The sequence below is a fragment of the Etheostoma spectabile genome, chromosome 8, assembly GCF_008692095.1.
Source record: "Etheostoma spectabile isolate EspeVRDwgs_2016 chromosome 8, UIUC_Espe_1.0, whole genome shotgun sequence".
Classification (NCBI taxonomy): Eukaryota; Metazoa; Chordata; class Actinopteri; order Perciformes; family Percidae; genus Etheostoma; species Etheostoma spectabile.
This window is the reverse complement of record NC_045740.1, coordinates 17,890,231-17,901,511: the sequence shown is the minus strand read 5'-3', so window position 1 is coordinate 17,901,511 and position 11,281 is coordinate 17,890,231. Positions and strand designations below refer to the sequence as shown.

General features: G+C 46.9%; 1 protein-coding gene across 3 annotated transcripts in view; it reads left to right on the top strand.

The window, feature by feature from the left end:
• LOC116693712 (bromodomain-containing protein 1) overlaps positions 1-11,281 on the top strand; it is a gene marked incomplete at its 3' end in the record, with an annotated part of 18,285 nt that overhangs the window by 4,219 nt on the left and 2,785 nt on the right. The window contains 9 exon segments of one of the 3 annotated variants that reach the window (XM_032522894.1): positions 548-1,947; positions 2,557-2,713; positions 3,536-3,664; positions 5,044-5,172; positions 6,201-6,513; positions 7,853-8,608; positions 8,806-8,935; positions 9,513-9,643; positions 10,861-10,955. In XM_032522894.1, coding sequence (XP_032378785.1) covers positions 566-1,947; positions 2,557-2,713; positions 3,536-3,664; positions 5,044-5,172; positions 6,201-6,513; positions 7,853-8,608; positions 8,806-8,935; positions 9,513-9,643; positions 10,861-10,955 — 3,222 coding nt within the window. 3 annotated transcript variants of the gene reach the window in all.

Here is an 11,281-nt window from a genome sequence, read left to right as displayed (position 1 = left end):
ACTGTATCGATACACAGGCGCCAAGTATCCATCTTTTATTATATACTGGATGTGTTGGCCAGTTTGTCTGCTCGTCAATCCCATTTGGAGCAAAACAATCAAAGTGAGATAAACAAACAGAGAAATGTTTCTTTTCTGATTATACAGATGTTGACATTTTCCTTTTGAGGACATCATTTGAAATTGGGAAAAATTAGAAGTTGAAAAAAGGTCATAAATTGCAATATATCGCAGAATATTGCAATATGTTTAAAATCACAATAATATTGTGGCATAAGTATTGTGATGATATCGTATCGGGAAGCGTCTGGTGATTCCCACCCCTAGTGTTAATCGCTTCCCAATTTTGGATCACATTAATGTTGTAATCCATAGACTGTACATCAAGACGACGCGTCTCCCCGTCCTCTCATTGTACCAAAAAGTGAGGCCACCGCCAACTTGTAATTTTGAAACTAGACGCTGCGCAGTAGTCATTGGTGGTGAACAACTCTAATTAAACTAGATAGCGAGTCACTGACAACGTTCTAATTTGTCTGGTGTTCAGGGTCTTTACGGCTTCAGAATGAAGAAGAAGAGTCGACATCACAGACCTGCGGTGCTGAAGAGGGACTCGTCTCCCATCAAGCCGTCGGCCAACCGGGAGACGCTGACCTACGCCCAGGCTCAGCGGATCGTGGAGCTGGAGGTGGACGGCCGCGTGCACCGGCTCAGCATCTACGACAAGCTGGATGTCATCAGCGACGACGACCCCACGGCGCAGGAGATCATGGAGTGCAACAGCAACAAGGAAAACAACGAGAAGTCCCAGCAGGTCCTGGTGCGCTCGGTGCGCCTCAAAAACAACCAGCAGAAGAAGAACGCGGCGCTCGTGGCCTCGCACGCCGGCGGCGGCGGCACCGCGACGCACGGCGGCACCGGCGGCCTGTTGGAGCCAAAGGTCAGAACGGTCGAATACAACCTGCCGGTGGTGCCGAGGCGGCCGGCGGCGTACTTCAAATACACGGAGCGGACGGAGGAGGAGCTCGACGACGAGGTGGAGTACGACATGGACGAGGAGGACTACGCCTGGCTGGAGCTCATCAACGACAAGAGGAAGAGCGAGGGCGTCAGCCAGGTGTCATACAACCTCTTCGAGTTCCTCATGGACCGCTTCGAGAAGGAGTCGCACGCGGCCACGCAGGGCCGGAGCGACCTGCAGTCGCTGGTGGACGAGGACGCCGTCTGCTGCATCTGCATGGACGGCGACGGCGCCGACAGCAACGTCATCCTCTTTTGCGACTCCTGCAACATCGCCGTGCACCAGGAGTGCTACGGCGTGCCGTACGTCCCCGAGGGCCAGTGGCTGTGCCGCCACTGCCTGCAGTGTCCGTCGCGGCCCGCCGACTGCGTCTTCTGCCCCAACCGGGGCGGCGCCCTGAAGAAGACCGACGACGACCGCTGGGGCCACGTGGTGTGCGCTCTGTGGGTGCCCGAGGTGGGCTTCTCCGACACGGTTTTCATCGAGCCCATCGATGGCGTCAGTAACATCCCGCCGGCGCGCTGGAAGCTCACATGCTACCTGTGCAAGGAGAAGGGCACCGGCGCGTGCATTCAGTGCGACAAGATCAACTGTTACACCGCCTTCCACGTCAGCTGCGCCCAGAAGGCCGGCCTCTACATGAAGATGGAGCCCGTCAAAGAAGTGACGCCGTCTGGCGGCGCCACCTTCTCTGTGAAAAAGACGGCGTACTGCTGCAGCCACACGCCCGACGGCTGCGACTGCCGGCAGCTCAACATCTACGAGGAGCCGCACCCGAAGAACGGCGCCTGCCTCAAGAGGGCCGACAAGAGGGGGAAGTCCCGGGCCAAGGGCTGGCATAAGAAGAAGAGTAAAAGAAGGGAGTCTGAACCAGAACCAGAACCTGAGACCCCCAACAACTCTGGGCCAAGTATCACTGCCTCAAGGTAAGCGGCAAACAAGACTCCCAGAATGCAGCTCTCGCATGAATTAATAATCAATTTTAACTTCAACTGAATACACGCTCCTCCTCACTCCTGATTTTAAAAGAATAGGTTACCAATGAACTCCCGCACTGTCAAGTTTTAGGAGTCAATTATTATATGTTAGGTCCATATGTGTTTATGTTGTGAATGTGAAATGAACTGCAACCCCCTCTGTCAGCTCTAGCCACTGGAAAGAAATAAGAGGAGAAATCAAGACAGTTGTGTCAAAAACCGCTAAAATATACACAGAAAATCAAAGAAGCAATTTATGACAATACAATGCAAACCTGGAAAATTGATATACTGTATGGTTAACACAAAATTAGTTATTGTTATTACCACTATTAATCAGAACAAGCTTTTTTTTTAATAACAATTACTTGCCAAGTTAATATCTATCATGGTGACGGGTCATAATCCTGATTACAACCTATTACAGATATAAAGACACAGAACAAACATGTAAAGCTTGTTAGATGGGAGGTTGTGTTTCTGCTCAGGTTATGGAATACAGGAAATGATGAGTATTTATTGATTATTATCTCCTCTTTTTTTCCCCCTGCGGGTCAGTTTTGACACCATCCTGAACCAGGTGGCGGTTCAGAGGAAGCGTGTGTTTGTGGAGCGGGTGCTGAGCTACTGGGTGCAGAAGAGGCAATCGAGGAACAGTGTGCCGCTGATCCGCCGGCTGCAGGCCAACCCCCATCCTCCCAAAGTCAAGCCAATGGTCAGTGCTGCCGACACTCTGTGGAACATTATCTTTTACAATGTCTTTTAGTTGGACTGGGACGATATGTCTTTGTCCTGGTTCGATTCTTTCACGGTGCGTTGTGTTTCTTTTCCTTTATTAGCAAAAGCAAGTTGAATTATACACATCAGACATTTCTCAAAACTAATTGTTTTCCAAAAAAAGAATACCCATCGCGTGTTGAACGTCATATTAACATTACCTGAAAACAGTGTGTAGTGTATTTTTAGCATCTCACGTCACACTATCCGTCACTATGACCTCAACTAGGGTCAGAAACATTGTACGGAAAAATATGAATAACAACGTCGCTGTCAACGGGCTTATCTGCGAATGTTAGCTACCGCCGTTACCTTGAACCAATCCAGCAAATAGACGGCACCGTAACCTGAAACCGGTGATTTAACGTCACCGCTCATTTTACACACGGTTTAACAACAACAACAAAAACACTGAGTGAACATTACTAGCTCCGTTTTTTCATGGAGGTTTTGAGCAGAACGCACCCCCCACTAACCTGGAAAACAGGTTTAAAACAGTAGCTAACGTTAATACAGCGTGTCGGAGGAATACAGCGTCTCCTGCAGCGGGGGGGCAGAGGGAACGTAGCGTTCGCTAATGTTAGCTTCTTGTCTCATCTGGGGTCTGATAAACTGTACATTCATCAAACTCAGCGTCCACTATGCTATTTTCCAATGAACTGTAGCTGCATGAGTGCCCCCCCCCCCCCCCCCCCCCCCCCCCCCCCATCATATCCTTTATTGGCCCAATTTACTGACTTGAAGTTTGTGTTCTCCGCAGGACCGTGCCGAGTCGAACAAGGCGCTAAAGGAGCAGCTGAAAGAGTGGCACCGCCTCCGCCACGACCTGGAGCGAGCACGCCTGCTGCTGGAGCTCATCAGGAAGAGAGAGAAGCTGAAGAGAGAGGAGGTAGAGCCACTTCATCATTTACCGTACCGCTTCCCCGTTTCTCCCGCTCAAAGCTTTCATTTGAAATCAAAGTACCCGCCGATAACAATGGAAGGGTTTCCTGTCTGGATGTGTTTTTAATTTCAAACCACCTGCCTGCATCTATGAGACATTTCTTTTAGTAAAGGTATGTTGTTCACACTTTATCAGCTTAAATAAGTAATGTTATTCAATGTTTTCCCTAGGTTGGTGAAAGACTTGGGTAATACATAACTTAAAGACAAAACTTTCTAAATAAGTCACACTACAATCATTAGATCTGAGCAAAGTCTTCATTAGATTGATTCTTTTTTCACTGTTTTTGGCGCTTTTTGCATTCATTCAGCTTAGGTGCTGCACCTAAGACTTATAATGGCAGGGGAACCCTGTAATTTATCCATCGTTGCACATTGGCTGTCAGTTTCACTAAAACCGCCTTGATTTCACAAACCTAAATGGAACCTGCTGGGTTTTGCTGCAGAAGTACCTAGCACTGATCCAGAATGAACATCTGCAGAATTGTTTTATTTCTGCTTAGGGTGGACATGTGTTCAACAAAGCAAAATGTTTTCTACCTTTCTTGTTTACTAACAGATGTTGTGTGGCCCTGCTGATAGGTTGGGTGTGTTCGGACTGAATGGGAAGTGAGCCTTTTGCTCACAAATTTCAACCTCAAACCCCCCAGTGTACTCGCTGTTTTGGACTGTTTGTACGATTAACGCTACAGCCAATAAAGGATACTGAAACAAATATTTGGTTATTTAAAAATCCTATATGCCGATATATCGGCCCATATATATATATATATATATATATATATTTTTTTTTTTTAAATACAGAAACACGTTATAAAACAAACAGATTTCCTTAACATTAGATATTTGTAGTTATTTATGTAGTAGTATACATAATATAATGTAGTTCTCATTAAAATATGATCATAATTGGTTTTATTGTCAGAACAGAGGAACATCAAAATATATTAAAGGTCTGATAAATAAAATGTATAAAAATACAAGCTTAAGTTGTGAAACTAAAAATCCTTTGAACATAAATCCGTGTTGCCAACAGGGACGTATAGAAGATGTCTGGTGGACAATCTATGCAACGGCAACACTTATTACATGCTTGACAGTCCATTTTTATTTTTTTAATATTCACTTATCAGAATCATTTGATATTATAAATGATTCTGATGAATTAATATTTAATCAACACTGACCTCAGGGACCCTCCCGCAGAGAAAGGGACACGGTTTGACTCTGTGTGTGTGTGTGTGTGTGTGTGTGTGTGTGTGTGTGTGTGTGTCTGTCTGTGTCTGTCTGTGTCTGTCTGTGTGTGTGTGTGTGTCCTCCCGTCAGATGAAGCTGCAGCAGTCGGCGCTGGAGGTCCAGCTGACCCCCTTCAACATCCTGCTGAGAGCCGTGCTCAGCCAGCTGCAGGAGAAGGACCAGTACAGCATCTTCGCTCAGCCCGTCAACATCAAGGAGGTCCGCCACCATTTATTAACAATCTGCTTTACTGTCCATCCATTACACTGTTGCATGCTGTGGTTCAGGCAGCTTTATTTGTAGAGCACATTTCAGCAACAGGGCAATTCAAAGTGCTTTACACAAAATCAGTTAAACAGATAAAACACAAGTACAAACAGTTAAAAATCATAAGCATTAAAAACCAATAAAACACAAGAATAAAAGTTACAGTGCAGCAGAAGAAATTTAAAGAAATGAGCAGTCATTTAAAGAAAGGCAGCATCAAAAAGAAAGGTCTTCAGCCTTGATTTAAAAGAACTGAGAGTAGCAGCAGATCTGCAGGTTTCTGGGAGTTTATTCCAGATATGAGGAGCATAGAAACTGGGATATAATGTCATCTACATTCAAGTCTGGGACAGTAACTAAATAGACCAAAATGTCCAGGAAAAGTTTTCAATGTGCATCATCAACAAGGTTTTTTACCTGTTACTCATCGGCTACTAAAACCACAAGTCGCTACTCGGGCTACATGACATAAGGAAAATATCAAATTGCGATTATTTTGACAAATACTGCAATATTGGAGACAATGATTCTTTTTGTATCATCATTGTCATTTAAAATTAAAGATTAGTGATATATTTTTTTTTATTGTAGTTGCGAGGATCTAGTCTGTAGGACACAATTTGTTGGCTGGGACGTCTCTGCAGCACCAATGCTTAATTCACTATGGTTTGACACATATTTTGTCTTTAACAGTACTGCACCCCCTTGCCATTTGGATTTTGCACTAGTCCCTATTGCGATTGATAGAATTGGGATTGTGCAGACCTAGTTGGTAGCTGTTATTTTCTGCTTAAAGATGAAGCTTCTGTGGATCCTAACACATCACTTGCTGCCTGTGTTTTAATGTGAGGGCAGGGGTAGGCCTTTTATTGTGAAACAACCAAAGGAAGTGTTGACAATGCTAGCTAACGACCGCTTGACCCATCACGTTATGCCGTTTAATTCTAAATGAGAAACGATGTCCGCTCCGTCTCCGGCAGGTTGCTGACTACCTGGACCACATCAAGAACCCCATGGACTTCTCCACCATGAGGAAACGCATCGACGCCCACGAGTACCGGAGCCTGGAGGAGTTTGAGGCCGACTTCGACCTCATCATCTTCAACTGCATGAAGTACAACGCCAAGGAAACGTTCTTCTACAAGGCCGCCCAGCGGATGCAGGACCACGGGGGGGCCATCCTGCGCCGGGCCCGCAGAGAGGCCGAGCGAATCGGCTTCGACTTCCCCAGCGGGCTGCATCTGCCCGAAGCCCCAAAACTGGAGACGCCACCCCCCTTCACCTGGGAGGACGGTAAGTCGAGTGATCATTAAGAAACCGAAAAAGCTGTTGACGGTGTCGACAATCAAATCCAAACTGTTCTATTAAAATCTCAACTGCACAGATTTGATTAATAAGTTGTCCAGCGTGTCAAACTGAATCTCTTTATTTTTCTCGACTGCTGATCAGAAACAGTTTGAAAGCAATCGCGCCAACTTGTTTGGGCTCCTTGTTATTATTTTGTAATATATTTCATTGAACAAACGACATGTGGAATAATCAATGGAGAATGAAAGTAGTATAAAACGCCAAGCTAAGAGCCTCTACATAGAGTTAGGGTGCACAATATATTGACTCCATATTGTGCAATACCACTATCTAAAAATGTACCGAAAAGTATGCAATAACTCATTTATTTTGTGGAGAGATGCGCCAGTGGCTGTGTTGTGATCCATTTAGAGCCGGCATATTTCATTGGCCAGTGCCCTGTCATGGTGCACCCTGCCACAGCGTGAGTAGAGCCGGAGATAGAGACAGCGAGAGCAGCGAAAGGACAGAAAGAGAGTGTGGCCGGCGAAGCAAGTGTCTGGAGCGAAAGGAAAGAAGGGACAGAAAAGTAAGAACACGAGTGGCTCAGGGAGACGGCGAAATGATGGCGATGAAAGAAGAAATGCTGGTAGCCAAAATGAACTTTGGCTTTAAGCCAACAGATGTTGCTCAAGCTAATGCACTATGCAACATGCGCCGCATGGCGGTACAGCGCGTGACTAGCCGAGACGAGGTGGCTAACGTAGCATGCTAGCTCTAGCAAGCAGCCATGTGCAACATGTACAACAAAAATATGGTTTCTTGAAAAATGAAACCATGTAAATGTATTCTGGTACAACCTCAAAATACAATTATGAACCTGAAAATGAACATAATGTGGGCGCTTTATCGCAATATCACGTCTTCGCAATATCGTGCAACTCTAATGCTGCGTTCTATTATTTATCCGATGTCGGCGTTCCGACTAGAAAGTCAGACGTTGCCTAGCAACACGCCCCCTTTTCTCGGATTTCCAAACTCTGACAACCCTTGTGTAGGAGCAGGAATACCGATATCAGAGGTCCGAGTCGGATCGTTAATAATAGATCAAGTAGAACGCGGCATAATACTGAGGCCTGTTGTAGTCCCCCCCCCCCCAACCATATTTGTAGTCCTGTATTTAACCTGATTATTGCATAGACTTTATATAAAGATGGGCAACGTGTCTCCGCTTCCTCCCACTGTACCCAAGTAAAGCACTTCCAACTAATAATTTTGGAGCCAGCTCAGCTGTAGTAGTGCTGCAGTGTTGTAATGACTGATGATGTCACCGTCTGTCTCTCAGTGGACCGGCTGCTGACCCCCGCCTACCGCCGGCTGACCCCCCTGGAGGATCAGCTCAAGGCGCTGCTGGAGAAGCTGGACCTGAGCACGGCCATGAAGCACAGCCCGTCCCGCAGCAAGAGGCTCAAACTGCTCAAAAAGACCATCATGGAGGTCCGCAGCGAAATGAGCCTGAAGAAGTCCCACCGGACGCCGCCCCCCGCCCCCACGGAGCCTAGCTCGCCTCCCGCCAAGTCTGAGCAGAAACCACTACCCGAACCCCAGGCGGAGCCCTGCACGCCACCGGAGGAGGAGAAGCCTTTACCTCCGCCGACGTTAGAGCTGCTAACCTCACTGTCGCAGCTCGGTGCCTCAGAGCCGCCGTCGCCGCCTCTACAGGTCGCCAAACCCGGCCCGGACCACGCTCCTGTGCTCGGCGGCGGCGACACCGACACATCTACCTCAGCGCCCGCCACCAACGGGCACATGCCGGACCCGCTGCTCCCCAACGGCCACGTCCGCACCGAAGCCTCGGGCGCCTGCAATCGACGGAACAACGTTCTCTTCCGCAAGTCCAAGAGCGCCAGCCCCCAGAAGCCACCCAAGACCCCGGAGGCGTCCGGCGTGTCGCCGCCGCCGCCCCTGGGCACCAAAACCTTCCTGTCAGTGGTGATCCCTCGACTGGAGACGCTCCTCCTGCCGAAGAAACGGACACGCAGCAGCAGCGCCAACGACGGCGAGGAGGACGAGGAGTCGCCGATAAAGCGCCTCGGTACAGGTAAAGACTCGGTGGTTGTTTGTGTTACAGCAACAAAAATAAATAAATAAATAAATCCCCCCCTAGTGACAAAAAATGAACTTAGATCATTAAAAATTATTTCTTTAACATTTGAGTACCTATAGATAGATAGATAGATAGATAACCCATAACCCTGTTCTACTGACATTCTGTGACACGTTTCCTGTTTCCTTCAGGAATAGCAAACGGTTTCGTGGTGGAGGAGGAGGAGGAGATCTCGCCGTCTCCTCGCCTGCTGGAGCCTCGCCGCCGCTGTGCGTCCGAGTCCAGCATCTCTTCCAGCGGAAGCGTCCTCTGCAGCGCGAGGTGAGTTCAGGGGCAGACATATACTATACCAACAAACCATTCTAGAGAAAGGCCGATACTGGTTTTTCAGGGCCGATGCAGATTAGTAGTGGTCAATGAAACCGATAACAGGGTGGTGTTGCTGAATAAATAAAAACGTCCACTCTGCACATGTTACAGCTGCAACGTAGCCGGCCCGTAAGTTAATATAAATTTAACTTTTAAGGGGAGGAACGAGAAGCGAATTGGCTGTATGTGTTAAAAACAGCTTTACCTCACGCTTCTATCTATATATATCATAATTACATAAGTTTGTCATTGTTTGAGGGGGGGGGTCAGACTGAAACTCTGAACATAACACAGTCAATAAAAATAGCTTCCTGATGTCTAAACATGCTAACAGTTAGCAAGTGTTAGTGTTACAGACTGCTTACAGAGCTGAAGCGGAGCCAAAACACTTTTTAATTAAAAAAAAAACAGATAATCTGCAAATTTGCCGAAGATTGCTGCAGAGACCTAATCCACCCTCGTCTTCATTCAGTCTAAACTTCGTCCTCTGACGGATTTTAAAAGAGCATTTTCCTCCGGTCTCTTCCAGCACCGTCATCGTGTCTAAAGGCGGGAAAGGGCGGTCGCCGGCGGCTCGCCGCAGCACCGTGGACGACCGAGGCGCTCTGATGGCCTGCATCGAGAACGGAGAGTTCCCCAGAGCTGCAAAGATCTCCCCAGGTGAGCAGAGCCGCGTCGGCTCAGTGTCATCTGATGAATGTGCATGAAACTGCATGGCACGCTTTGATTGGTCGACTCTGTCTGTCTGCCAGTTTACTAAACCTATTTAAAAAAAAACAACAACCTTTGTTTATTTCTTCCTTATATCAACTTTTCGTTTCTGTTTGCTGTTCCACCTGTGTGACCCAAAAAGCAGTGAAGTAGATTCTTCATTCAAAGTCTTAAAAATGGGATTTTACCAAATGCCACTGACTCACAAACTGAATTCTAGGGGCGTCAGCAGAGACTCAAAAAGACGCGGGGTTGTTTAGCCGTAAAGGAAGTGGAAAATGTGCAAAGAGTCCAGAAACAGGAAGCCTTTGATTGACAAGGAGGAAGTGAAAGGGACGCTCGTTATTTTCTGTGGGTTCTGTGAACCATTAGCTCACGTCACTCAAACACTTTCCAATCCATTTGTCTTTTAGCTGCTGTGCCGATTACCTTTGCTTTAACGTGTGAAACTCTGTTGTTCTTATTGAGATCGACTGATAATAAACGGGTGATATCATCAGATGAAATGGCCACCAGGTGGAACATTAAAACACAAAATACATAGCAGAACATGTGCAAAGCTGTTTAAAAGCACCTAAATCTGACACAAGCTCAGTTCAAATGCTAAAAAGGTCCCGATTCAACTGTTAAGTCGATAAACTCAAATTTTATGATATGAATAAAAGTTTAACTGGGAGGTTTGAGTCCTGAAATTGACGCCGCGTGATCCACGAGAGAGAAGACGGCTCACTGATGAATTTGTTGGAACTCCAAAAAAAAAACTCACCGCTGCACAGAGGAGCTTCTTTCTGAAACCATTAGTCAAATAATGGATGAGACGATCAACAGGAAAGTAATCTGCTATATATCTGATATTCGAGTAAACGTCCTTTTTTCATGCAAAAACGGCAGATTTATTTTACAAGGGACTTTTTTTGTAATGGAAAACCATAAAGGGGAATAGAGTGGAGCAGGTACCATGTAATGGGAAAACGCCATACACGACTCATCGGGAATCTCAATTGCTATTTAAATTTTTCTTTTTGTAACTTAAAACAAAGGTCATCTTTAAAAAAAAAAAAAACAACAACATTTGTGTGTGTGTGTGTGTGTGTGTGTGTGTGTGTCGACTGGTTGTGCTCTGTTGAGTTGAATACTTGGTAACTCCCTTATCGTTGTTCCTGTAGAGGTGTGGAAGCCCTCGGCTGCTTGTCCATTTGTTCTGGAGCCTCTTAAACTAGTTTGGGCTAAATGTAGTGGATACCCCTCCTACCCCGCCCTGGTGAGTGAGTGAGTGCTGGTCCCTCTCTGTGTCTCATCACCCATCAGCCCCGTCTGCCATCGTGCGTGCAGTAGCTTGTGATTTGTGTTCACACAGCCATGCGAGAGCTTCTAGCTGGCCGATCGTGGACTGCGTGTGTGTGTCTGCGTGTGTGTGTCTGTGTGTGTGTGTGTGTGTGCGTGCGCGCGCGTGCATGTGTAGTTAGCGGCTTCGCTCAGAGCGTTTCCGGCTCCAATCAACCTCGCATGCTTGTGGCTTGTGTTGCTCTGCGACCCTGTTACTGTGAGGAGGCAGCTTCACTGAGTCTCCATCCCGCTCTGTTCCAC